General features: G+C 37.8%; 1 protein-coding gene across 2 annotated transcripts in view; it reads left to right on the top strand.

Annotated features, from left to right (window-relative positions):
* ZZEF1 (zinc finger ZZ-type and EF-hand domain containing 1) overlaps window positions 1–25,651 on the top strand; it is a 59,053-nt gene that overhangs the window by 5,003 nt on the left and 28,399 nt on the right. For both annotated transcript variants that reach the window (XM_064468104.1, XM_064468103.1), the window contains exons 3-29: window positions 787–981; window positions 1,898–2,069; window positions 2,662–2,861; window positions 3,937–4,147; window positions 5,659–5,775; window positions 6,002–6,180; window positions 7,246–7,344; window positions 8,438–8,529; window positions 9,530–9,678; window positions 10,216–10,327; window positions 11,490–11,705; window positions 12,610–12,710; window positions 13,022–13,191; window positions 13,963–14,096; window positions 14,397–14,467; window positions 14,898–15,012; window positions 15,614–15,773; window positions 16,685–16,806; window positions 16,892–17,002; window positions 17,658–17,824; window positions 18,442–18,523; window positions 19,141–19,342; window positions 20,392–20,540; window positions 20,928–21,168; window positions 22,703–22,782; window positions 24,004–24,097; window positions 24,690–25,203. In XM_064468104.1, the coding sequence (XP_064324174.1) occupies window positions 787–981; window positions 1,898–2,069; window positions 2,662–2,861; window positions 3,937–4,147; window positions 5,659–5,775; window positions 6,002–6,180; window positions 7,246–7,344; window positions 8,438–8,529; window positions 9,530–9,678; window positions 10,216–10,327; window positions 11,490–11,705; window positions 12,610–12,710; window positions 13,022–13,191; window positions 13,963–14,096; window positions 14,397–14,467; window positions 14,898–15,012; window positions 15,614–15,773; window positions 16,685–16,806; window positions 16,892–17,002; window positions 17,658–17,824; window positions 18,442–18,523; window positions 19,141–19,342; window positions 20,392–20,540; window positions 20,928–21,168; window positions 22,703–22,782; window positions 24,004–24,097; window positions 24,690–25,203 (4,255 nt within the window). The remainder of the gene's footprint in view (window positions 1–786; window positions 982–1,897; window positions 2,070–2,661; window positions 2,862–3,936; window positions 4,148–5,658; window positions 5,776–6,001; window positions 6,181–7,245; window positions 7,345–8,437; window positions 8,530–9,529; window positions 9,679–10,215; window positions 10,328–11,489; window positions 11,706–12,609; window positions 12,711–13,021; window positions 13,192–13,962; window positions 14,097–14,396; window positions 14,468–14,897; window positions 15,013–15,613; window positions 15,774–16,684; window positions 16,807–16,891; window positions 17,003–17,657; window positions 17,825–18,441; window positions 18,524–19,140; window positions 19,343–20,391; window positions 20,541–20,927; window positions 21,169–22,702; window positions 22,783–24,003; window positions 24,098–24,689; window positions 25,204–25,651) is intronic.

The following is a 25,651-nucleotide window of genomic DNA, read 5'->3' as shown; positions in this document are numbered from 1 at the left end:
TGTACTTGCTAACTGGAGGAATAAATCCTCCATTGAGTCTGTTGCAGGTGATGAGTCATATACTTTATTATTGTTATATTGTTATTTAGCATTTGAAATCCAGCTAAAACATAATTCATGTTTTAGAGCGTATAGTTTGGAAAGTGTCAGCTTCTAGAATTTGATTTCTCAGATAAGTATCAGTTACTGGCTTTCCTTCCAAGCTTTTGATGTTAAGTGGCTAAAGGGGATTTGCCTTAGAGGATCAGACAAGAGGTGTTAGAATTGGCTAATAGATAAGTCAGAGGAGAGTGCTTATGAGGTGGTATTCTACACATCTAAATGCACTGTGATTCAGAGTGCCACTGTTCAGGAGCTGATATTTCTGATGAAGTTGGTGGAAAGCATTAGGAACCTTTTTGGGAATAATCCATAATGCCAAAGTGAGATGCTTAACGTAGCTCAAGGTGCGTGACATGAGTACCATGGCTCGTTAGCTAAGCAGCATCTGTTTCACCTAAGGGTTTGGAGCTTTTGAGGCAGTAAAATAAGCATAAGAATGAAGATTTCTGGTAATTTTTTTGAAGCCCTTCAGGCATTTCAAGTAACTGGCAAAAATATTTGTGTACTCCTTTCACAGTCCTGTAGAGGTTGCAGACTTGATCTACTTTGTGTGGTGGAATGTAGTCCCCATATTGGCTGCCATGCTTAATTTGGATTTACCTAATAATAAGATATAGAGGGGGAAAATGATGACTTGGTCACGTCAGATGTTGCCACAGAGGTAGAAATAATGTCTCTTTCTAGGTTTTATTGATATATTTTCTGAATCAAAAGAGCGTCTTGGTCTTCATGCTTCAATGATACTGAGATTCTTGCACCGCAATCGGATTTCTAGTACTGCCATCCCTTATCCAGTGTTGGAGTACTTCAACAATATCTGTACGATGCGGTCTTCTGTATTGAAGGATTCTTTAGATCGACTTCTCCTAAAAGAGAGAGGTATGTAATATCTTTTTTTTTTTTTTCTCCAGGATGGTGGTGTAACTGTAGCTTGAAGAAGAGATTGCAGATAAATAAAAAGCTTTCTTTCCTGTTTGATTTTTAACAGGCATACTTTTTATGAAGTTGATCTGCATGCTTCTGTGGATTTTTTATTGGGTTTTTTGAGGTGAACATATTAATGTCTGAACTGCCTAGCAATCCTAGCGATCTGAGTAACACACTGGGGTGTCTTTCAGCTCTCCCCTGACCTGTTTCAGAATAACGATTACTGATTTGCAATATTTTCTGTTCAGTCAAATATCGGTGCTAGTTGCTGGAAGCAGTTTCCATGTGAGGGTGAATGTTTTCTGAAGTGGATTGTTCATTATTAAAAAGTAATTTATTGTTTTGGGGTGGAGGTAGTGAATCTTTTATTGTATTCTAGATGGGACTGTCCTGGTTGTCTCCCTAGAGGGAGGGCTCCTTTTCTTCACAGCTTGACTTGATATTTTCAGATCTCTGCACTTGTACTGAAACAGATCAAATTACTTGGGGAAACAGTCTGCTTTGTCCCTTCCCTAGAACAGCTGAATTGAGGGTTTTGCCATCGTATTTTACTTTTTCGTCTCGTCTGTTTGTATTTTGACATAATAATACTAATAAAGCACTGGTGAGGCCAGTAATGAAAGGAGATAAAGGCTACTGAACTCCAGGCAAAGTAGGTGTTTTCATAGCACAAGTGGTAGATTGAGATTATTGTGATTTCATTTGAAATGAAACTTTGCTGTCTTCTAGGTTCTGTCAGAAACACTTCTTCAGGAGCTGTGTTCTGTGCCAACAAGTTCATTTATATGAGATAATTATTAGAAAGGTATAATGGTTCTCAAAAATGACCAAAAGAAGAATGTTAATGAGTGATTTCTTTTCTTTGCAGAATACCCCAGTGACTTGAATGGTAATCAGGAGTCGGACAAACTGAAGTCTGTCACAAAGTGCTATACTCACATAGAAACCTCATCCAATTCTGCTGATATTGACAAGATGACAAATGGAGAAACTACATCCTTCTGGCAGTCGGATGGGAGTGCTCGCTCACATTGGATACGGTGAGCGGCACGCGATACACAGCTGAGTTTTGGGGTTGTTAGTCCATAGGTTTGACAGCCAGTGGGGTATAAGGCCTAATCACCAAGTAAAAGTGTTCACCTGTAAAATACATGCATGCTGACACACTGTCTTGTTAGGTGGCTAAGCTTTCCAAATAGTATTACAGGTGCAGCAGTTAGTTCTTGAACAGAAGTGCTTTGCTGCTGTCTAGAAAGTTACTGCTCCATGAAACAGAAATGTTCAGTGGGATTTTGGTATTACGTATAGAATATATGCTTAAAAAAAAAAGTCTCATTTTGGTCACTAATGACAGTACGTTTCTATTCCTGCGGAGTGAATTCTCAGTTGAAAAGCTGAACAATAGAAAATTCTACATTCTCACTATCAGAGATGACTGTCTTTCAAGTCAGCTACAAGTTTTCTAACTCATCTACCATGATACGGGGTTGGTAATGCCTGTGAAGCATTGGGTAATTTCCAGTGGATTTATTTGTGTTTGTAGAAGTGGAAACTGAGTGAAGCTTAGCTAAAAGTGAAGTGCTCGACTTACCCTCTCTTTGCAAGAACTGTTTTATCTTCTTTGCTTTGCAGTTTAAAGATGAAACCAGATGTTGTTTTGAGACATCTGTCCATTGCGGTGGCAGCTAATGACCAGAGTTACATGCCACAGCAAGTTACAGTGGCAGTGGGAAGGAATGCCAGCAGTCTTCAGGAGGTCCGAGATGTTCACATTCCAAGCAATATCACTGGCTACGTAACACTGTTGGAAAACGCTAACATTAGTCAGATGTGTGAGTCAATAAAGATACCATTGGTGTATTGTTCTGCTGCTTTTTTGAAGGTGAAAGGTTGGGTAGATCACAGAACGATGTGTTGAAATGTCAGTCATTAGAGCAGAAACTTTTGACCTCGTCCTTGGGTTAGAGAAATTGTTTTAATTGCAGTTTAATTTCTAGCCTATAAGAGAGTCTTCTGGGTCTTTCTCATGGTGTCTGTCTAACTTGGGCTAAGGGTTGAAGAGCTAGATTGACAGCAGATGCAGTTTTAGCCTCTCAGTCTGAAGGCACTGGGCAATTTTAAAATATCTTTGCTTGCAGAGCGAAAGCATATGTTGGATAATAGTATCTAGCAAAAAATCTGCTTCGGAGCAACTTTTTTTTTTTTTAGCAAAACTCTGAAGCTGGTCAGATGATTTTTGTAAAGCAGGTTTTATGCTAAGGAGTTTTAAGTAGTGTTATTTTTAAGTCTGGTGGATCTGTAGGTGCTGTGTTGGAATCAATCAGAGGGAAGCTGCTCCTTGCTAAGATGGTTTCTGCAGCTTCAGAAATGCTGTCCCTTCAGTTCAAATTGGTGCTTTTCGCTAAGCTGAACTTTCACTGCCACATAAGCGGGTGGCAGGGATGTTGTTCCTCAAAAGTGACTAGACAGCGTTAGCTATGCATAATGGTCAAGAACTTATGTGAAAATTTTCATATAACTTAAAAATTTCCTTTTAGGCTTTAATCTTTTTCCGTGTCTTCTCCACTACCACTCCCAATATACTTCCTATGTATGTAGGCAAAACCGTGCTGGTGAAATAACCTATTTTCTACTTTGAGGGTCTCTTACTACCTTTTTTCCCCTAGTATCTAGCTGTCCAATATAATGGATCACATAGGCCATTCAAAGGCTAAATTTTTCCAAATCTTATGTAGGGTGCACGGTGAAGAAATGTGTGTAGTTGTCTATATGTGGGTGTACTGTTATATATCTGCTGCTATTTTTCCAAGAGGTTTTGCAGTATTTACTGTTTTGAATATCTGGATTGTTCTAGATCTAATCCAGCAGAAGAAATGGGGAAAAAAATTCTATTTTGTGTTTTGACAGATGTACAGATCAACATCAAGCGTTGCCTTAGTGATGGATGTGACACTAGAATCCATGGACTCAGGGCCGTTGGTTATCAAAGAGTTAAGAAGGTGGGCGTCTCTGTGTGTGATGCTTCAGCTATCTGGTACTGGTCTCTGCTGACCTCTCTGGTAACAGCTTCCATGGAAACAAATCCAGCATTTGTTCACACTATTTTACAAAATACTCAGTAAGTACCAAAATTCCATGGCGTGTGATTTTTTTTGTTTGTTTGGGTTTGTTTGGTTTTTGGGGTTTTTTGGTGGGTGTTTTTGTGTGGGTGTTTTGGTTTGGTTTTTTTTTTAAATACAGCTCACTCCCTCCATCAAGGTGTTTCAACATTTTTTTAGCTATCACACTGTTTAAATTTTGGTATTTCTCTTTTGTCCATTTGCACATACTAGAACAAGTGTAATTCTCCTAGCTCTTGTATCTAATCTAGTGGTTAAGCTGTGACTGAACGGGCGCTGAAAAATACATTTTTTTACCTATCCTTTGATTTGTAGTAATTTTGAGAAGCCTAAAATTAATTGATTTTCATTGTTAATTTTATCGATTACAAGTATTGGACACTTTCCACTTATGACTGGTGCTTAATTTAGCTTCATTTGCAGCAAATCTTCGCTTGTATAGCGCCTTGTCATGCATTACACGGGGATATAGTTGGGCATATGCAATATCTCTGTGGAGATGTTTGCTGGTGGTGATTGGCCGTTTTCTGACTAACATTTCCTTGTTTGGCTGCCAAACACTTTTGCTCGATGACTTGAAGGATTGGAATCCTAATAAAATTGCTACACACCCACATCAACTTCTATAGAGCTTAGTTAGCATGATGGCACCACACTTAAGAGCACTGCTGTCATTAGGTTAATGAATACTGTAAGCTAAAGTCCATTAAGCCTACCTTTTAATTTGTGTAATCTATGAAACCTCTTTAAAGTTTAGATAAATTTATATGTGCTTATGTCTAAGGAAGGTTCATAGTTGTGAACTTCACTGAAACTGAGGATCTTCAGTTTTGCTACAGTTTAGATACTTTTTTAGAAATTTAACATGAATACTGAGCTAATAAAGCCTAAAAAAAGTTATAATGGAGAAATCTGGACTAAAAATACGCTTTCAGGAATTAAATATTCAGTGTTTGGAATTATAAAGCAAAGTCCCAAACTTTAGATTGGATAAAATGACTTCGTTGAAACCACTTAAGAATTCATCTTTTTGGGGGTTATTACATTATCTTTGGAAATCAAACAGAAATTCTGATCTGAGCTAACAAGTTTCTCTCTTAGTTTCTGTAATTGTTCTGAAAAAAATTAAAAGTGGTTTTCCCTTTATTAACGGACTCTTGCTCAATTCTAGAACGATTTAAAATGAAGCAGTACTTGGACACTAAGCTATTTATAATATTGTCACAGACTTAATTCAAAAGCCCTTGATTTATTTCTCTCATTAAATCTGAGATTAGGAGGCTAGATTCAAGATTACCTAGCAGTCATTGAACTTTCCCTGCCTAGAATGACATACTGTGTTTACCTTTTGAAGAGATTCTCTGTGTAAATAGATTTTCTGCTCTTGGAAGCTATTTGTTGAGACCTGCTCGCAAAAACCAGGAAGATTCAAATGTCTAATTCATTTTAGCAGGCTGTTTTCTCCATTTCTGTGTGGTTTGCTGATGTTGTGTTCTGTCCTTTTTACTAGGAAAGCACTGCAGCACATGCCACCTCTATCCCTAACACCGGGCTCTACAGATTTTTCAAGCTTCTTATCTCCAAATGTTTTGGAAGAGGTAGATAGCTTCCTTATAAGAATAACAAGGTGAGTTCGTGTTGATGTATTTTGATGCAGTGGAAAATGGTTTAGAAGGATTTGTATGGCAAACTTCTCATTTTTACTCACCTGCTCTTTTTTTGGTATCTTGAAAAATTAAAAGACATTAAGAAACAGACACCTTAGATTTTATCATGCGAGCATTATTTGTCTTTATTTAAAAGCAAAGTGTCTTGAGTTTTCTTTTCATACTGTTGGTTTTTTCCCTCCCCAGTTGTTGTACTACTCCAGAGGTTGAACTTACACTCTTGGCCTTTGCCTTAGCCAGGGGGAGTGTCGCTAAAGTGATAAGTTCCCTTTGTACGATCAGTGATCACCTGGACACTCCATACAAGGCTTCATCCCTTATTGCTTCCATGGCAACAGTCAGACAGAACCTGCTGTATAAATACGGTAAATGAATAATTGTTGGATCCTTTACTGTATGTACTTAAGAAAATATGCAGCTTTGAGTTGTTTTACTTCTTGTTCTGCTGGGGTTTAAAATTATACAGGACTTCTAAATTAAGAACTGTTACCAAGAAGACAGCCTGTGAAGCTGAACTGCCCTAAAAGCTGGTGATTAGATCAGCTTTCTGTGGTCTAAGAATTGAACCAGGTGACATCACCTTGAGGGAGAAAACATGAACTTTGTAGGTAGCGGCCCCTATGTCAAGATGGTGATAGTGTTTGTAATCTATAAAAGGCAAATGACATTAACTATTCTTATTCTTCCAATAATACAGTTTTTTGTATGTTTAGCCTCAGTACGTGGTCTCTCTTGCAGACTCGTGTACAAATTTAAGACATGTTTTAAATGTAATGCCATTAGCATCTATTTACGGTTCTTTTAGTTTCACTTCTATATTAATTAATTCTATCTTAATTAATATAATTAATCTGAGTATGTCGTAAGTGTAGAGCTGTGCATGGTCTGGCATAAGGTAGTAAGATTTTGCTGTATTGACTGTACTTGTTTGATAAATCTGTATTTTCTCAGGTGTCGACTTCTGAAATTATCATTAGTCTCTTATGAAGAACTTTTCCCTTTGTTTGCCTTATAGTATGTTTTGTCAGGACTTCTCGGCTTATGCCAAAGAATACATTAATTATAATTATAATATTAGTATTTACTTTCAAAAGTTTTGAAAATTGCTTTGTTTTTCCTGGAGCAACTGCTGCTTCTTGTAAGACAAGAGTGGCGTTTCATGTATTGTGAATTCCAAACCACCCAGGCAGTTGAAGGAAGGTTAATTGTCATGATTTTCATTGTCCTTCTGCCTGTATCTAATTTTCGGCTATTTTAGGTTAACATATCTCTTGTACTCCGGTTTCTTTCTCCTTTTTTGTCTGACAATGGTAGAAGTCCCATAGTATCATCATTTCTTCCATTTCTTTTCTGAGTGAAGAACTTCAGAAAGCATAGTTCCAGGTTGGTTTTTTTATGAATTTGATAAACCTGTTGATTTTCTTACACAGGAAAACCTTTGCGACTAACTCTGCAAGCGTGTGATGTAAAGGGAAAAGAAGATAAATCAGGGCCTGAAAACCTCCTTGTAGAGCCTTGGACTGGGGATGGTAAGAGCCTGGACTTAACAGCCTTTGTGTCTGGTTGAATATTCTGGATTTTAACAGGCTGTGGTGCCATTCCATATATATTTATATATATTTGGTGCTACTTAATAGTTTTATGATATGGAAGATCCGTAACTGAAAAAAAACCTACCACAAACCACCAACAAAAAACCGAAACCAAAACAATATGTAAATTCTATTTTACAACAAGGTGGATGCCTCAGGAGTCAGTTTATTGTTAAAACAAGACAAACAAAAGAGAGATTGGATTTTGGGGACAATTATTGATATTCTCTGTGGAAGTCAGCAATGAACTGTCACAAAGAACATTATACTAAAGCACATTTTGTGGATTGAAGTCGTGACTCATCCACTGCTAGTTTCCCAAATACTGATGGAGAGAGATGGTAGAAATCACTGAAATTTGCACTGGCTGCATGTAACCATTAATTCTCCTTGAAAGCTGGACTTCGTTAATGCAATGTTTTTATGTAGTGGATACAACCTAAACAAAGAGGTTTGTGTTTCTTGACCTCCATTTTAAGTCAGATGCCACCTAACCGTTTTTTTTTTTTTTACAAAAATTGTGTATTGTCTCTCGCAGTGCTACTACTAAATGATTGTTATTGCGATAGAAAATCAGGCACATTCTAAATGTTTATCCCTCTGTTTGCTCGTGTGTATTGTTTGAGTTTATTTTCTAGTTATCTTGTGGATTGTCTTCTGTTGTTTTGTGGACCACTGTTTGGGAAACAGTGAGTTGTATCAGTGAACAGAGCCACAAGCTGCAGTAACATTTGGGAGTTATTAGTAACCTTTAATGGGGAGATACTCTTGAAACTGCTGCAGATATTGCAGTCCCAAGAGAGATGCTGGCTGCAGAGATCTCTGTGTGCCTTTGCGGGAGTGTATACTAACAAAATACGACCTTTTTACTTCACTCTTTTATTTGGAAACATTTACTAATGAGCATTTCACTAGAAAAGCATTGTGTTTTTGTTTCCCCCCCCCTTTAGTCCACGCTATTAGTATTCTCTTTCAAACAGTGTGCACTAGCAGTCCTTCCAACCTCATTCTATTCCCACTGCTGCTTTAGGTTTTCTTACTGAAACTGGGAAAACCAGAGCAAGTATCATTCTTTCTACTGGAACTGAATCTTCATTTCAAGTGACACAAATTAGAATAAAGGTATGTGGTTCCCATATGTTTTCAAAGTAGGAGGCTTACTTTTGTCCCTAGTGGTAGAGTCAAATTAGAATACTTTTTGTATGAACTGAAATTTTAAATTCATCATGAAATAGTGTTATTTTAGGGTTTTATTTTGGTGTAAGCCACAGGAATTTAAGGAAAGGGAGGTCTTAAATCATTCCAGGGTGCCCCCAGCATGTAGTAAAGGCTGTTATCTTATATTGCTTTTGTATGTATCTTGCAATATACTCAAGCCGGTGACTCTTAGGTGAATGGTTTCTCTCTAAAGTATATGGATTTATATGTAAGATCTTATATCTTACATTTAAAATAACTTTTTGACTCTTGTGAATAGCAGGTTTCAAGATATGTAGCATGTGAGTTCAGATTAAATGTAGGTCTTTCAAATTCTTTTTAGAGACATTGGTGTAATTTGAACATTTGGTGTCATTTGTATCTGGTTTAAAAGGAAGATCTTACGATTAAATCTCATGGGCAGGACAAAACGTCACTGAGATTTCTGCAGCTGAATTTATTTATTTATTTAAGGCAAAGCAGTAGTTTAATTCCTGGAACAGGGATGCATATTTCAATGTCAAAGAGAATTATACATGGACAGACTTCTGGCAAGTAAATTCTAACTGGAGCCGGAGAAGCAGCTAAGCTGTTTGGCGGTGTAGTGATACTGGGATGCATAATTCTGGTTTATTTTATTTTTTAAATAAAAAAGTATACAAAAATTGAATGAGAATTAATACGTGGAACTCCAGTTCATGTTAGGGTGGTAGCAGGGTGATAAATGTAGCAAATACTAACCACGTACACGTACATGATCCTGGTTCAGTGGGTTACTTCTCTAGACAAGTTTCATTTTTCTGTGCAATTCCAGAGATCAGTATCGTCAGCATTTAGTTGCTTTTCATAACTTATTTTTCTGTGAAAGTAACACCTTCTTTTATTGTCAACTTTTTGATACTTTGCTCTGGATTTGTTCTTTTAGGTCCGAAGAGGAGCCATTGGGGCCCAGTGTGGGCTGGTGTTTGCTTACAATAGTGCTTCAGAAAAGTTCCACGCAGAGGAACACTTCAAAAGATTTGAAAGCTATGACAAATGGAAGCTGCGGGAATTCAAACAATTTCTAAAAAACAGGTATAGGTGGACTTTTTCTAACGAATACATGGAAAATAAATGTTTTATTAGATCTTTCCTCGGTAGTTCAAGCGACACTGCAGATTGTTCCAAATGACTTAACAATTAAATGATGCATCGTTTTTACTTATTTGATTTTAGTGAGCCTCAATTTGATGTGTTTGAGGAATTATGTATATAGCTGTTGTTTTCAACCTCTTGATTTAAAGACCTGTTTAAAAAGGGATATTACAAAACAAACTTTCTACTTGAGGTGCAGATCACTGATAACAAACAATTTATAGGAAGATCATATGTTAATTAGCTTTTATTAGATTACTTTCTCAGAACTGTTGCTTCGGAGTTAAGGGAGGTTAGGGATCATGGCTAAAAAGATTTCCTGAATTTTCTTACCTTGCATGTGATAGAGTTTGTGCAAGTTTCTGTTGTTTCTCATCTTTATAGCCGTAACATGCTAAAATATTTTGGTAGAATATCAACAGGTTTGCAGTTGCTTTAAACTACTTTACAAAGTTTGTTACATTCTTTTATACATAGAAGCAGTTGTTCATGTGATGATTTGGGAGATGATGATCCCATCGGCTGGTTTGAAGTGGAAGAGGAATGGGATGAAGTTGATGTCAGAATGCAGCAATGCAGAATTTCCCAGGTGAGAATTCATGACAACCCATTGGCCCAGCCGCAGTGGGCTCATTTCTGTGCTTTGTTGTAATGCCAGTTGAAATAAACATAACTCTTTTTTGTGCAAGGAGAACTCTTCTGGATAGAGGTAAAAATCCATGGGCTTCTAGTTAAATGAATGACACAACTTTTGTCCTCTGAGTTTTATTCTTTTTCTCTGTATGTACACATATGTAGCTGTAGTTAAATGGTGCTTTCAGGATCAAATTTAATGCAAAACTATGTTATGATGTGCAGGCTACTGCTTTTATCATGGGGAAGTATTTCTAAAAAGGATTACATGACTTGCTTTATTTTAATATCTAGATGAATTAACCACTGCATAGTTATAGCATTTATCTTTCAGAGCCATGTTCTTCAACCCTTGTTTTAAGGGACAAACGATTACTAAGCAGTTCCGCCAGGTTAATTTCCTTGAGGAATGTGGGACTTTCCCATTTCAAGAGGGGCAGAGTATGGGTTTTGATTTGTAGTGCTTAAGAAGGAAACATTGCTTTTCAGATCTTGCATTTTATCTTGTTTCTGGAGTCACTTGTTCTGTAGTTCCCCAATCCTTTTTGTGCTGTGGAAATCAGCAGAAGCAGTGACACAGTTATAAGTCAGCTGGGAATTTTTCTAAAGCCGCCACTGCTTGCTAAGACATTCTGCTGTTGTCTGTGTAACCCTTAGTCCCTGAGACTTCTTAGTGTGCAGTTACTAAGCGCATTTGGATGGCAGAACTTGCTGTTCCCTTCGGCTTTGTGTTCTGTACCTCACTGTGGACAGATTGCATAAAAGTATGTTTTAAATATTACATATGGATCCTCTGCTTGCTTTTAAACCCGGCTAATAATTTTTTAACCTGCAAAAATGCTGTAACTATCGAGCCAAGGAACAGAGTATGCAGAATGAATGGAACTGATGTTGAATTAGCTAACTTTGTGACCTCTACAGGCATCTGCAGAATCACTGTGACTTTTTTGGATGTGGGGAGAGCTCAAGCTTAGCCTGAATCTCACTGACAGTGAATAAGGCTTGCCCTCCTCTACCCCACCTGCAGTCTCTTCACATATGTGCACTCATGTCTTTTAAAAGCCAAATTTGGACTAACTTTTAAAGCCAAATCTTGTTCTGCATTTATATCCTTCTAGTATTTGATGATAAAGTTCTTGTGCACAAGACAAGACACAGCAGAACGACTTGGAGTTCAAGGCCTGAATGTTCTTGGCTATCTTCGGCCTATGCGAGACGAGCCAAATAGGAGCATGAACTGCTTGCAGTGCAGGAAAACTGATGATGATACAATTTGTGGCACAACTCTTCTCCTGAAGACACTTAATTTCATCCAGCAGTTGGCACAGGACCTGGTATTTCTACTTTTTAGTTCCCTTTAAGCATGTATTTACTGTGCTAAAAGTAATAAGGCTATGCTAACAGTAATTGTGAATGGATAAAGAACAGTTACTAGTACCTAGTAGCAAGACTTTTAAAACTATGCTGTGGAGAAGAAAAAATGGTGTCTGAAAAATAGCATTCTTTATACTTTTACTGAAGTTGAATAGGGATATGCTCGCTTTGGGTCTAAGAGAGAGTTAAGCGCCATTTTTCAGCATCAGGTTACAATGCTGGGTGAAGTACATGCAACAGGAGGATGCTCTACTGTCTGTCAGTAGCTATTTCTGAAGCAAGCATGGGGAAAAGTGCTTGGAGAGGTAGCTAGGAGGAAAGTTGCATAGATTAAAACATCCTCTTTTTATTGGAAATAATTCTGTAAATATCTAGGGTGAGATGTACATAGTTAAGAGATGTGGCTGATGTGTGCTGATGTAGGTCGGTATGGTGCACCATACTTCTGAGGATACATGCCAAAACCATGTTTTGTTCATACAGTACATGCATCTGTGCCTTTTCAACTTCAATTTTGAATCATGGGCAGTCTTCTTTTGGCTATTACTTACTTTCAGTCAAATTAGATGAAGAGGTAGAAGTTGTAAAGTCTTTCAGTGGTGGAGGACAGGGATGGGGGACTAGACATCTGGAAAGTGGAGAGAGTGTCCTTAGTAGTAGCTCTGTGAAGGAGAAGGTTTCCGCATGAACTGTCACATTTAGTCACTGGAATATCCATGAAAGAACTTATACTGGAATTGATGTTGGGTGCAAATTTACAGGAAACTAGGCTGCTTTAAGCCCAGTGCTCAGGCATTTACTTCTTATAAGCGTGTTCTGTATGGAGTTAATTTTCCAATCCTGCATTTTCTTTGACTTTTTAAGGTTCAACAGAAGGAGACTGGATTAAAATACAAGTCATTTTTAGATTTTGCAGGCCTTGATTTGCAGCTGTTCTGGAATTTTTACAATAAACTTCACCAAAAGTAAGTGACTTGTGTGTGTACATATAAATAAAGTACGCTTAGTTTAGTTGCAGCAGTTTCTTCTTCATAAACTACATTATTCACATAAATAACACTTTTCTATTGCTGCCATATGTGTTTTTAACTATAACATAATGTAGAAGCTTGAGATGTAGATTAATTGAGCTGGCAGCTATATATTTTTGGCTATGTGCTCTCTACTCAGTGTTTTTTATCTGTCCGAGATAGTGACTTTCATAGCATTATCTATTTGGTGCAAAAGAGCTGCTTTTTCTAGTTTTTGCTTCTGATTGTTTTATGCTTTCTTACAGCCCAAGGGAAGAATGCGTCTTTGCTCAAACACTGCTATTGCAGCTTCTCCAGAGCTGCTTCTCTGTGCTTACTGGAGACAATAAAACTGCTAAACCTCAAGAAACTTCTCAGAGCAAAACAGTTGGTCACACAGAAGCTGCAGAAGAGCTTTATAGACATTTGTGTGAAGGTAATTGACACTGAATTATATTAACTGTTTTGTCTGTTCTGGCTTACAAGCATGTCATAGTTGTTGTAATGTGGGAAAGATATTTATTCCTAAGGGCCAAGTCAGTACTGTTCCTTTGCTGCTTCAGGTTGGTGTGTGCTAATTAGTCTATCGCAGTGAAACTTTCCTTGACCCAATGAAATGGTTTTATAGACTTTGTGACAATAAGTGGTCTGGAAACAGCTGCAATAGAAAGCTTCTTTCAAACCAGCAGCGAGTGTGATCTTTTAACTATACTGTTACTGGGGTTCATTTATTTCTGATCTTTCGTATAAATATAAATAAACTTTCAAGGAGCCTTGTGAGGTTTACAGAAACGCAGGGAAGCTTTTGGAGCCAGTGAAGAGAATGGGAATTAGATTTCATTGAAAGTAGGATGGTGTCCTCTTTATTCCAGTGTACATTTTTTTAAATTACCTCACAGTCTCCTGAAAAGCAAGCTGGAGATAATGTTTTCCAGATGTGAAAGATCCTATATAAACTGGTTTAAGACTTGACAACTACCAAAGCTAATAATGTTCCTAGAATTAACTTACTCAATGAACAAATATATCCGTAGAAAAATCATTCTTGCTAGAAGTTCAAAAAGTTACCCCTCACTTTGTGTGTTTATAATGGGGTTGCAAGGGGCTGAAGTTGTGTAAAATAACAGATTTAATTGAAATATGCCTCTGACTATTAGATGGAGTATTAATTAGAACTTGTAATTTTGTTTCCTTTTTGTATGAGCAGTAGTGGATATGGGGGACAGTAACTTCATGCCAATGAAAATGCTAAAAGAGGAAGTTAAGAACACCTTACTCAGTGGAGCAGCAATCTTTTTCCCAGACAGACAGACCAGGAGACACCAGCTCTTCACCATGATGGTAAATGATTAAATGAGAAATTGGTTGATTAGAACCTGCTTTCTTTGTGCAGAAAAGAGGACAAATGTGAGCTCTTGTTGTCAAATATTGCATACTTTGTCCCATTAAAGTAAAAATGTGGGTTTTTTCTTTGCCTCTTTTTAACCCCCTTCTCTCTCTCCCTGCAGCTTATTCAGAGAAAGAGGAGCTAACCCTGCCTTTCTTACCAAAAATTAATAGTACACTGCAGAAATTATAATCCTTTCTCACAGAGGAGGGAAACATAACATAAAATAAAAATAAATCTTTTTCCTTTTCTAGAAAAACATCACAGAACAAGAACATAAGCAATCTGTGCATCTTGCCTTCAGATCCTTGTGTACTCACTTCAGGTAAGGGGTCTGGAAATTGAAAATAATTGTCTGATACCCCATGTCTGTTAATAAGTTCATATTTAATCCCTTTTAGAAATGTTGTTCCTCTGGAAAAGAATTCTTCAAAACAACCAACAGGCTTTGCCTTGGGAAGGACAATATTACTACTTAGTATGTTTATTAACCAAATAGTAATATAAAACACTGCCCAAGGAAAATAGTTGGAGATGAAATCGCAGTATACCGCTCACAGGCTTCTCCTGGGCTGTCCTTCAGCTTTTTTTAAATGATTGTTTGTCCATGGTGATGGTTGGTAGTCATCAGAACCCAAACGCTGCTGATTTTCATAGCAATGACGCAGTAGGATCTCTGCAGATTTGTCACAAAGATAACTAAATTTGTATTTTGAAACTGTTACTTGTTGGTCAGTAAGATCTTTGTTTTGTAGTGATCAAGATCCAGGTGGACTCTTATTATTACCGGAGAAAGGAGTTTCTGCAAATTTTGACATAAATGAAGTGCTGTCAGTCATGGATACCCTTCTGCTAGTGGCAGCAAGAGAGGTAACTGCCTTTGCACTGTTTCTCTTTCTACTTCTTTGCCGTGATTTTATGTGTTCAAACACAAGCTGCATGCCTGAGGTGTGTGCTAAAGAACTACCTTTCCTGGTTTTCTGGATAAAACTATTCATGGCTATTCAGATCTGTAGGATTAGGTTTTCTAACCAATTGAAATATTTTCCTTTAAGCATTAATGTTTCATAATAGTAATGTATAAGACAAGGAATTTTCCTGTAGCGTTGAGAAGCCTTTATGGCACCCAATCAAGACTAAGAAACAGAATTAATCTTCCCATATTGAGAGGTTAGAATTGGTCGTGCCACTACAGAAGGTGTAAATGGAGGAGGGTCATTTACATATGCAGAAAAAAAATGTGCTGAGAACATCGAGTGACTCATATGTAGCTATTCCTACTTAAAATTGCGATTTATCAGAGCAAAATACTTTAGTTGCTTCGTGGTGTTATATGCTGCTTGTCAGTTGCGTTTAATCTTTTTTGTGGGGTGAGTGGGACGATAATGTCCATCACAGTTTACTCAGAACACATTGTGTGTCATTCTGCAGCAGAAGAGGTTATCCTTGTGTTATGTTCTTTATTTTTCAGTGTGAAATGATGATGCTGGATGTTGCACAGCAGGAGAGTGGCACAGTCTTGTCTTCCTTATTCTGGTCTGTTCAAGGTAGCCTCCTTTCCTGGTGCTACCTGCAACTTAAGGGTAGCGACAATTCAGCTAAGGATCTTGCTGTAGAAATACTTAAAAACTGTAAGTGCTGGGATTAAATACAGAATTAGATGTGGTGGACTTCAAAATGTGGTTTTGCAAATTGCAGTATAATACGGGTTCATCAGTGGTTGCCCGAGGCGTACTTGTAACTGTCACAGCATTTCTAAGGTGTTTAGGAAGGACTTTCTAGGCGTATTGACCAACTTAGAATTTTAACTGTACTGATAATTTTATGTTGGGAGAATCTTCAGAAAACATTTCAGTAAGTTTTGGGTGTCAAATTCGGGGGGGGAGGAAATGGAGTTACAGACTTTCATTTGAACATTTTGATTTCTTTATATTTCCCTGATTTTTATAAGCTCCTCTGAGGTCATATGTATTTTCCTAGATGCTTGTAATAGCAAGAAGAAAGGAGCTTAAGAAACTGGGCACTTCTAAGGGGTGTTTTGCTACAGCATTTTAATGCAGCAGCTTAGTATTGAGTAGTTAATTGGGCCAAATCCTTAGTGGAGATGTAATTTTATGTAAAATTACTTCATATTTGTTATTTGTGTATAAATAAGTTTGTTGTGTTCCTGTCATATATTTTAAAATGGAGCAGGACTATAGCTAAGAATTATTAGCCCCATTGTTACTTAAGCTGCACATAAGTTTACATGGAGAGGAGGCTATTTGATATACTAAGATTGTTGAAATAATCTTGGAGTGTTTAAATGACTCATAATTTTTTTAAAAATATCATTGATAAGTGTAACTTGTTTCCACAATAGAAATATCACAGAAAACTTCTCTGAACTGTTTTTGCTCTTGAGTGTCACTGCCTTGGGGCAGCAGATGCGTTTCCTGCTGTCTTTCTTCTTGTGCACATCAACATGCACTTAAGTGTTTGATAAAGCAGGTTGTGGTAGCAAATCCATAAAGTGGCTATTAAGGGTTTTTTTTCTCTTTAGATGTGGGCCAGTTCCTGTCAAATATCAGAACGATTTTGCAGTCACTTTTATCTCAATATAGTGGCAAAACAGTAGTAGAAAAAATAAGTAACTCTGTCTTTGCTATGGCAACTCGTCAGCTGGTAAGTGCTCATTGGGATTTGTACTATTCCCGGGTAGCATGTCTGCGGTTACATGTGTTTTCATGAGACTTGTGTTTTCTCCTAGGTCATCTTCTTGTTGGATTTTTGCACTTTAGACATTCCATACTGTACACTGCTACAGGGATTCAGCACTTTGATAGAACCACTGAAAAGCCTTTGTAATGAGCCTCATAAGGTAACTAAAGATACAGGCACTATCAAGTACAGTGAAACAACACCAAAATTGCAAGGAAGACATAGAAAACTCAGGTGATTCCATTAGTGAGTGTTTGAAAGGAGCTGCAAAGCTTCTAAAAGCATGTGATGTGTAATGAAATATTGAGTGAAGAACTAGAAATATATCTATACTGATATGGAAGATGAGCAAAGCAACCAGAAGGTGCAACTGGAATGGGAAGCCTAGAATGTAGATAGGAAGGAAGGATTCTGAGGATGAAAGAAGAAAATAAATTAAAAATAGTACATGCTTAACATTTTTAGCTTCCTTGCGGTGATGCAAATAAAGTCTGGATGTCTGTAGTGTAGATGTTTAAATCTGCATTAGTCATCCAGACTCTTTTGTTGTTATTGGAGACTTGTAGGCTCTTCTGGGGTGAGTCTGTCCCCTCCCTGGTAGAGTAGATGAATTTTGCTTTAGAAATGCCTCTTTACCATGATTATCAAGGGTGTCTATAACTAGTTGAGGTGTAAATCAGTGCTGTAGCCTCGTAAATGCCGCCTTGTATGTACATGTGGCAACTTGAAAGTATAGACACAAAAATCTAGTGTGGTAATTTTATTTTTTAAAATACTTTACATTTGTATCTTAGGAATACATTTTTGTTCTACAGGTCGAAATGGAAAGCTGGCAGCAAGAACAGCCTGTAGTGTTGCGGACGTGGACGATGGAATCGCCTCATAACTATGAAAATAATTGCCATGAGGTCTCAGTCTTCCTGTGTCATGGGGCAACTTACTTTGAGGTGGAGTTTGATGAAAAATGTGAAACTGAAAGGAGGTAATTGAATCTAACACAGCACAAGATTAAAATAACTATTTGCAGAGGGGAAATTCATGTTTCAATGTGCAAGGAATACTTCTTGCACTCCAAGCATGCCACTTCTATTTTTTTCCTTGTCCTGTGTAATATGCAGCGTCTTATTTTGAATGACTTCTCACGCTGAAAGCCACTTCTGGCAAATGTACAGACGTGTTCTTCGTAAGAATTTTGCTTCCTTTGGCCTTGATCTGTTTTGTAATATTGCTGTGACCACCACAGTTTTTGCTTGTGGTATTTATTTTGCCCTCTTCAGCCAAAACTATTGGCTTCGTTTCTCTTGGTAACATACCAAGCTATTGCTTAGTTAAGGCATATGCCAGATGTTAAAATTGGCACCCATTACCAATTCTGAAGGGTTGGGAAAGTTCTGCAGGAATGCAGGTCTGTGTTTGCTGAGACCGTTGCATTGAAACATGAAACAAATTCCTTAGCAGTCATGTGAAGCAATGCAGATGTGGTTCAGACAGATGTGACAGGGTACTCTGAGGTGCAGCACTTGTGAAAATCCACAAGCAAACATATTCTCCCAAAATTTAAAGAGTAAATTTGGAAGTAATGAACTGCAATTTTCACAGGTACGATTACCTGGAGTTTACTGATGCCAGAGGTGCAAAAACTCGTTACGATACAAAGGTTGGCACTGAGAAGTGGCCTAAGGTGAGCACCTTTAAAATTCTGAACCAAGGGATACATCCAATCTTCAGAAATTCTTAAGATTCTTGTGGAAAAACTATTGTCTAAAAGCACGTATGCATCCATGCTTCTCAAGTGTTGGGGGCAGGAGGTGGGGAAGAAATTCGGCAATGATGCAAGCAAAAGGAGCGGATGAGTAAAGAATCCCTCTTTGTTGCTGTTATCAAAGGAGCAGCCAGTCAAACTGAAAAGTAATAATCATGTTTAACTGCCAGTAACTACATTGGTAAAACTTATTTGTTGACGCTCTGCCCTCACAATTTTTTACACCATGAGATGAGCGTAATTCTTCCTGTGGCTACTCTTTCTTCAATGACACCTACTCGAATGGGATGCTTCTCTACTGTTTTATGGCTCCAACTTCTAAAGCTCAATCATCTATGATATTTCTCATTAAGCTATTGAATAGAAATTTTATCTGCTTGGTATTGTGGGTTTCTCATTCAGATGGTGGGGGAAATTAGATCTGTTATGGTCAGAACATAATACTGAAAAACCACAATTGCTGAAGGAAATTCATTACCCTGAAACGTCTTCCTGTCATGTACATTTGGCAAAATGACTGTTTTGTTGCTCTGTAGAAAGTGACCTTTAAGGCTGGCCCACGGCTGCAGTTTCTCTTTCACTCTGACAGCAGTAATAATGAGTGGGGCTACAAGTTTTCCGTCACTGCTTATGGCCTACCAGATGTTGCCGTTTCTTGGGGCTTGGATTTACAGCTTCTTGTATCCCGGTTGATGGGGCGCTTGGCTTCCCGAAGTATGGCACTGAAATCTCTACGAGGTGAGTGCACTGAATAGCTCCAGAAGTTGTGGTGCCCTGTAAATAGAAGATACAAGGACCTTATGTTTCGAATCCCCTGTGAAAATGAAGTTCCTTCTGTACTCCTGCCTTGACTGAAGATGGAAGCCTTGCTGTATTGCTGCTTAACGACGTGCGGTCATTGAGCCTTATCCATTTCTTGTGGCCTCCGTGCAGCAAGCCTGGCCTCTGTTCTGTGGGACTACTCTGAAAATGGCCCAGAGATCACTGATTTCTCTAGTAGTCAGAAGCCAATATTAGGAAAAGGTGGACACCTGAAAGTAGTCGTACTAAGCTGAATTACATTTATGAAGTAATATCACAGTTTGCCCAGTCACGTTAAGTTTGGCTAATTCCAGAAGTTAAGCACTCTTAGGATCGGGGCCACTGAAGATAAATAACATACAAAATGTGAGATGGGTGCCATAATTAAAAAAAGAGACAGTTGTTTATTCTTTAATTTCAAAACCAGAACACTTCTAGCTAGCTTCCTAAATGGCAATTCGCTCACCACTTTGGAGAAATTAAACAAAGTTAGAGTTCTTGCTGCAGTCACGTGGTCACTACTTACCTTGGAAAATTAGGCAGATACTTACCTGTGGATTTAGGGAACTAACTGAAGTGTTCTTATCATAAAATATTTTTCTCCTTTGTTAATTATGACCTACCTTACGTATAGCAAATTATTATGTCTTTCGTAGGAGGAAAAAGCTTTTAAACTCTTGCAAATTGTTCAGAAATTTCTAGAGGTATAAGTACAGCAAAAATTTTAAATTGAAGTCCTTCCATGATGTAACATATTGTCACTATATGATAGGATATTGATGCTATCATTAAAGAAAGGGTACATCAGTTTTCTGCACCACATTAGAGAAACAGAAGTTAAAGAATATAGTTATATTACTACTTCAGTCTTTTTGCATTACCTCCCCCTCCTGCCACTGGACGTTTAACTTTTATTAATTTCATTGATCTGTAAAAATGAACAAAAATATTTAGCAACTGAAGTGTCTGTTCTGAATTTCTTGCAGAACTAGGTAGTGAAGCAGACCTGCCTGCTTTGAAAGTAACATCAGTTCTTAATTCTCCTCTGTGGAAACCTGTCTTCAGGCATCAGATGTGTCCTGAGGCACTCCTGGGAGCCAGTAAAAGCAGCAGACTGCACCAAGATAAAAAAGAGGTACTTACACCACTGCTTTTGTTTCATTGGCATGAAATCCCTGTGTATCATACAGTTTCATTCAGACTTAATTAGCTGGTATGTCCTTAAGCATATGCTGTTGTGCTAAAGTTGTCATCAGTTGCACTGTTTAATTCAAATATCAAGGAGGAAAGAAACTGTTGTTCTGTGCCCTTTATTAGTTTTCATAGAACCACAGAATGGCTGAGAGGGACCTTCAAAGTTCATCTAATTCACACACACCCCCGCCTTGGGCAGGGACATGTTCCGTTAGATCCGGTTGCTCAGCCGCAGTGCATATACTGCAAGTTAACTTAATTATAGAAACGTGCTGCAACAACTTTTCAGGTAATATTAAAGGTAAATGTTTTCTAACATTTTTTCCAGGCTAGGAGCTCTCACCAAGACGACTGCCGTAACTTTCTTATCGACTTTGCAAAATCAGATCCTGCCCAGGACTTCAGTGGGCAAAAATCTGAACTTTTCAAAGGACTTATACAGGCATGTAAAAAACAGACCCCAAAGACAGATATAGTTGCTGGTTCTACTGTTGATCAAGCTGTGAACTCAACATTTGCTGCTTTGGTGTATCTCACTCCAGATTTGTATGAGAAGCTTCAAAAATATGGTAACTCTAATATTAGACTATCTTAATAATGAAGACATAAAGTTTGTAAAAGGCTATCTTATAGTTCAGTTCATAAACTTTGAAAAATCAGTTTAGTGTGACACTTTGAAAAAGATGTTCTGTATAAAGAAGTCATTGTTTAGGTAGACGTGGTAAGCCTTATCTCTAGAGTGTTGGTTTTTTTTTTTTTATTAGTATATGCTTTTATCTTCAGAGCTCTGTCCAAATACTAATAAACCATCATCAGCCACTGCCTAAGCCTTACAATGATATACCTAAAGAGAGTAGTGATGTCCTCTGGGGTTTTAATTCAGAACAGTGTGGCTCCCAGTGATGAGAGGTTCTTATATCATTTTCCACTCTCAGTGTATCTTTTCTAAAAAGTCAGCACCAACTTAAATATGTTTTTAAATGTTGGGGGTGGAGGAGGTGTGAATTACCTCCCAGAATGTTATACCGTGGAAATTAACCTTGGCATCCTCAAAATATATTTTTTAAAAATAAAAGGTAATATTTTGCTTTTAACTTGTATAATGTCCATTGTATTGCAGCTTATGCATTTTCAGAAGGTAAAATGAACAACTATCTAATTTACACCATCCTTCCATAAAGCTTATTAATATGTTTGAAGTATTGGATAAGGTGTTACTTGATTTTGAAACGTTTAATTTTAGGCTTTCACTTTCTGTCACAATTTTGAAGCTAAACACCTTACATTTTGAGCTATAAAGTTATGGGTAAAAATGACACAAAGACTGACTTGATGACTAAATTGGTTATTGCCTTTAGTCATTTTGTCTATGTCTGACAATTGATCTGATTTTCTGAGTAAGATTGAAAACTCTGGTAGCTGAGGAACGCATTACTGGGTGGATAAGATATCCATCCTGCTATTATGTTAATAGCTTCATCTGTCGGTCTTGGTGGGGCAGACTAATTTCAAGATCCATGTTCACCTATGCTGTGTGAAGTACGTACAAGTGGTGCTGAAAAGGAGGAAAAAATGGGGGAATGGGAAAGGGAAGACCCCACATAGGAACATCTTTCTCCATAGTCGTCGTCAGGCCAGTTTTGATGGAAACTGTTTTGTCAGGTCTTTAGTTTTTGTAAATTGATCTTGAAAGTCTGTTCAAGGAATTCATAGCATAAGACAAAAGGGGGAAAAAAAATGATAAATAAATCTATAGAGCTTTAAGTTAATACTAAGCATTTCTTGATTATTCTATCAGTTTGCATTAGTAATGTTTGCACGTATAGAGAGAGCTTTTTATTTTCTATGGCTGCAGGTGTCAATTTTGGGAAGAGATGAGAAAGGTATTAATAATTTAACTTTGCAAATAACTCTAAGGTGCAATTTATGTATTTAAGGCATATGAAAGTGGGCAGTTTTTATTCCTTATTTTTCTTACAGGCATAATTCCAAGTATTGACTAAGAGGTGAAAGGAAGACTCTAACATAATTTTAGTTAAGTAGTCAAGTTGTATAAAAAATGGAGCTGTAAATAAACAGGACTTTTCTTTCTCTCGTTTCCAGTCAACAGTGGAGGCAAGGTGCCTTTGGGTGATGAGTTTGCACAAGTATATTCCCTGGCTGATTCAATTAGAATATGGATGGTAAGATCACTCAGGAGGACGTCTGTTAATGTCATTCAGCTTAATATTTTACAATGCAATGTTAAGGAGTAGGGTGGAACCATGTTTTTGCTTCAGTGATTCTAGGTTAACTGTTTTCGATTAGGAAGAACATACATTCACTTCTAAACTATGAACTTAAACATTTAAATGCATTCTAATGCTCCCCTCCTTCCCTCAGCCCCAGATGTGTCATCATGAGTATTGAGGACTGAATTTTACTCAAAATCTGTTACGTTTGTGTTACTTTTCAATAAGAAAGCATGTTGTTTATTAGGGAGATTCTTACGAGCAGTTGGAATTCTTTTGAGGCATAACATAGAAAGAAATCTGTCTTAAACATCACTCTCACAGTAATGCAGTGCTAACAGAAAAGGAAATAATTGCTGCTTTGACAAGCAAGTAACTGGCTGCAGTTCAGAGTATTTTTTTTGCACATAATTTTCCTTGAAACATAAGCCTTATGTCAAGAGCTGGTGTCATCAGCAAAAATCCTGGTGAGAGGTGTGTGTGTCATCACCTGCAGTTACGGAGAGTCAAAATTCAGTTAGATTTTGCTAGTCTGCAGGAGATTCTAAACGTTAACAACTGTGTGGCCTTCAAGAACAGCTAATTCAGACTGCTATGGCCTGCTTCTCTGCTACTCCTGTGAGCCCTTCAGATGTGGGCCGGTTAACTTCTAGCATCTTGTGACCTCCTTCCTCCTCTTCCCCTACCTGCAAGAATTCCTGGCAGCTTGATAGCCAGAGGTGCAATGAGTGCAGATGCATGTTAAGATGAGTAGTTGCATTGTACCTGTTGCATGACGGGTGCTGTTTGCATCTGACAGCACTCACAAGTTGGATTACATGATGCTTCTGGAGAATCTCACCTCATGACTAAACATATCTTTTCCTGAGTGCTGGGGATAAAGGGGGAGCCCTCTTTCTCTTGGAGGGCTGATGCACATCCAGTCACAAGACAGGGAAGATTCTCAGCCTACAAACCTTGAGCATCTCTGTATGAGGCTGTGTAATCTGCTTGGATAGGTTAGGCATTGCTCTTTCAGACAGCTGGGTGTTTTATTCTGCAATAGGGGATGGTAAATACTGTCATCTGTTCCCGAGATTAAATTCCTTTAATGCAATGTAGTCTTCATACTGCCTTGCTGTATAGATACACAGGGGGAGTCATATTTTAACTATTTTAACATCCTGTCTACAGTTGGAAATGAAGCAGAAATCCCTAATGGGTAGGGGAAATGATACTGAGGAGAAGCAGAACACAGAAGCAAGTGAGGTGAACCCAGAAACTCTTGGTAAGTGTTGCCTTTCCAAATGTATAAGCATTCCAGGTAGTTTAGTAAAGCATTGCCTTGTGAATCTTAGACATGTATTTTTGCTGTAAAAGATAAGTTAGCAACTGGTGTTTTTTAATACTTGAAGAGATAAACTAGTGCACATTACATGAACTAACTGGGATTGTGTTCTGCTATTCTTTGCAGAAAATAGTTCAGGGGAAAATCCTGCAGGGAGTGACCTCTCACTGGGGTCACCTGGTTCTGAACTTACATTCATCTATTTTTGTAAATACTTGTTACCACAATTAACTGATGTTAGAAGAGCCACTGACTGTTACTAGAATAAAATGTGTTCTCATTTATTGGTGTGTATGTTCTGATTTATTGGTGTGTGCTTCGTATGGTTCAGCGTGATCATTCAAATTTAGCATTTGGAAGTCTAGAATTAAGTAACTGACAGTGTTGTGATCAATATAATAAGAAAAACAGTATTTTCTAGCTGTCTTGGCTCAGAAGAAACAAGATAAATAACTTTTTTTTCCTAAGCAGAAGATGGCAAGTTTGGCATTTTATTGTCATGATTTTAATTCTTCCAATTTGTATGCTGCAGCAAAACTTTGTATGCAGAAGAGCCTTTTGTTGCTGAATTTTTTGCCTGTAAGAGCAAAGACGAAAGATGCTGCTTCAGACAGCTTGGAAGCCCAAGATATTGATGATATCCAACAGTATGTCAGTGATAAATGCCAAAGAAAAGGTTCTGTTGTGGACGCAGACTTCCAGGCAGCACACTCATTGTCTTCCAATGGAGTAACTCATGCTGTTTCAAAAGACGGGGGCCAAATGACAGAATCTGATACAAAGAGCAAACAAGTTCCAGACCCCCTCCAGACAGAAGAAGCATCTGCACTTCATAGTAAGCCTGTGGAGAATACAGTTTCACAGCAAGATGTATCATCACCTCCTTCTACTCCTACACGAAAATCTCAGTTCAGCCGTGGAAGACTAAGGCTGCTGTCTTTCAGATCAATGGAAGAGCCAAGAGCTGTGCCTACTGTGAAGGAGAAATATCCTATATTGAAAAACACATTAGACTTTATTAAGGATCAATCACTTTCACATGAAAGGTAAGCGAATTGAAAATGTTGCCAATTATAAAATACAGAAGCTTGTCTGCAGACCTCTTCAGATGGAATAAAACATCTTTTATGTGCAAGATAGCATTGAAAATCATGTTGTACGTAAATAGTTGTCAGATTTATGTATCAAACTTCAGTTATTCACAACCACGTATGGGCTCATAGAGAGTATTATTTCCTTTGATTCAGTTCTGTCATGTAGAACTTCAGAATGTGAAAAACAAGGACGTGTCTGTTTGTTGTCTGGCTTCCTGAGATCTGTTTGCAGTGGCGTTTTGCTTCTTATCTACAAACAGCAAAGACATGATATAGCAGTACTAGAAATCCTTGATACCAAATATACAATAGTTGCACCTCATTAAATTGCCTGATATTCTGAAAATGTATATCAAAAGAGAGATTTCCAATTCTCAGTTTGTCTATTTTAGGCTCTAAA

Source organism: Phalacrocorax carbo, chromosome 17 (assembly GCF_963921805.1).
Source record: "Phalacrocorax carbo chromosome 17, bPhaCar2.1, whole genome shotgun sequence".
NCBI lineage: Eukaryota > Metazoa > Chordata > Aves > Suliformes > Phalacrocoracidae > Phalacrocorax > Phalacrocorax carbo.
This window is presented reverse-complemented; position numbering and strand designations above follow the sequence as displayed.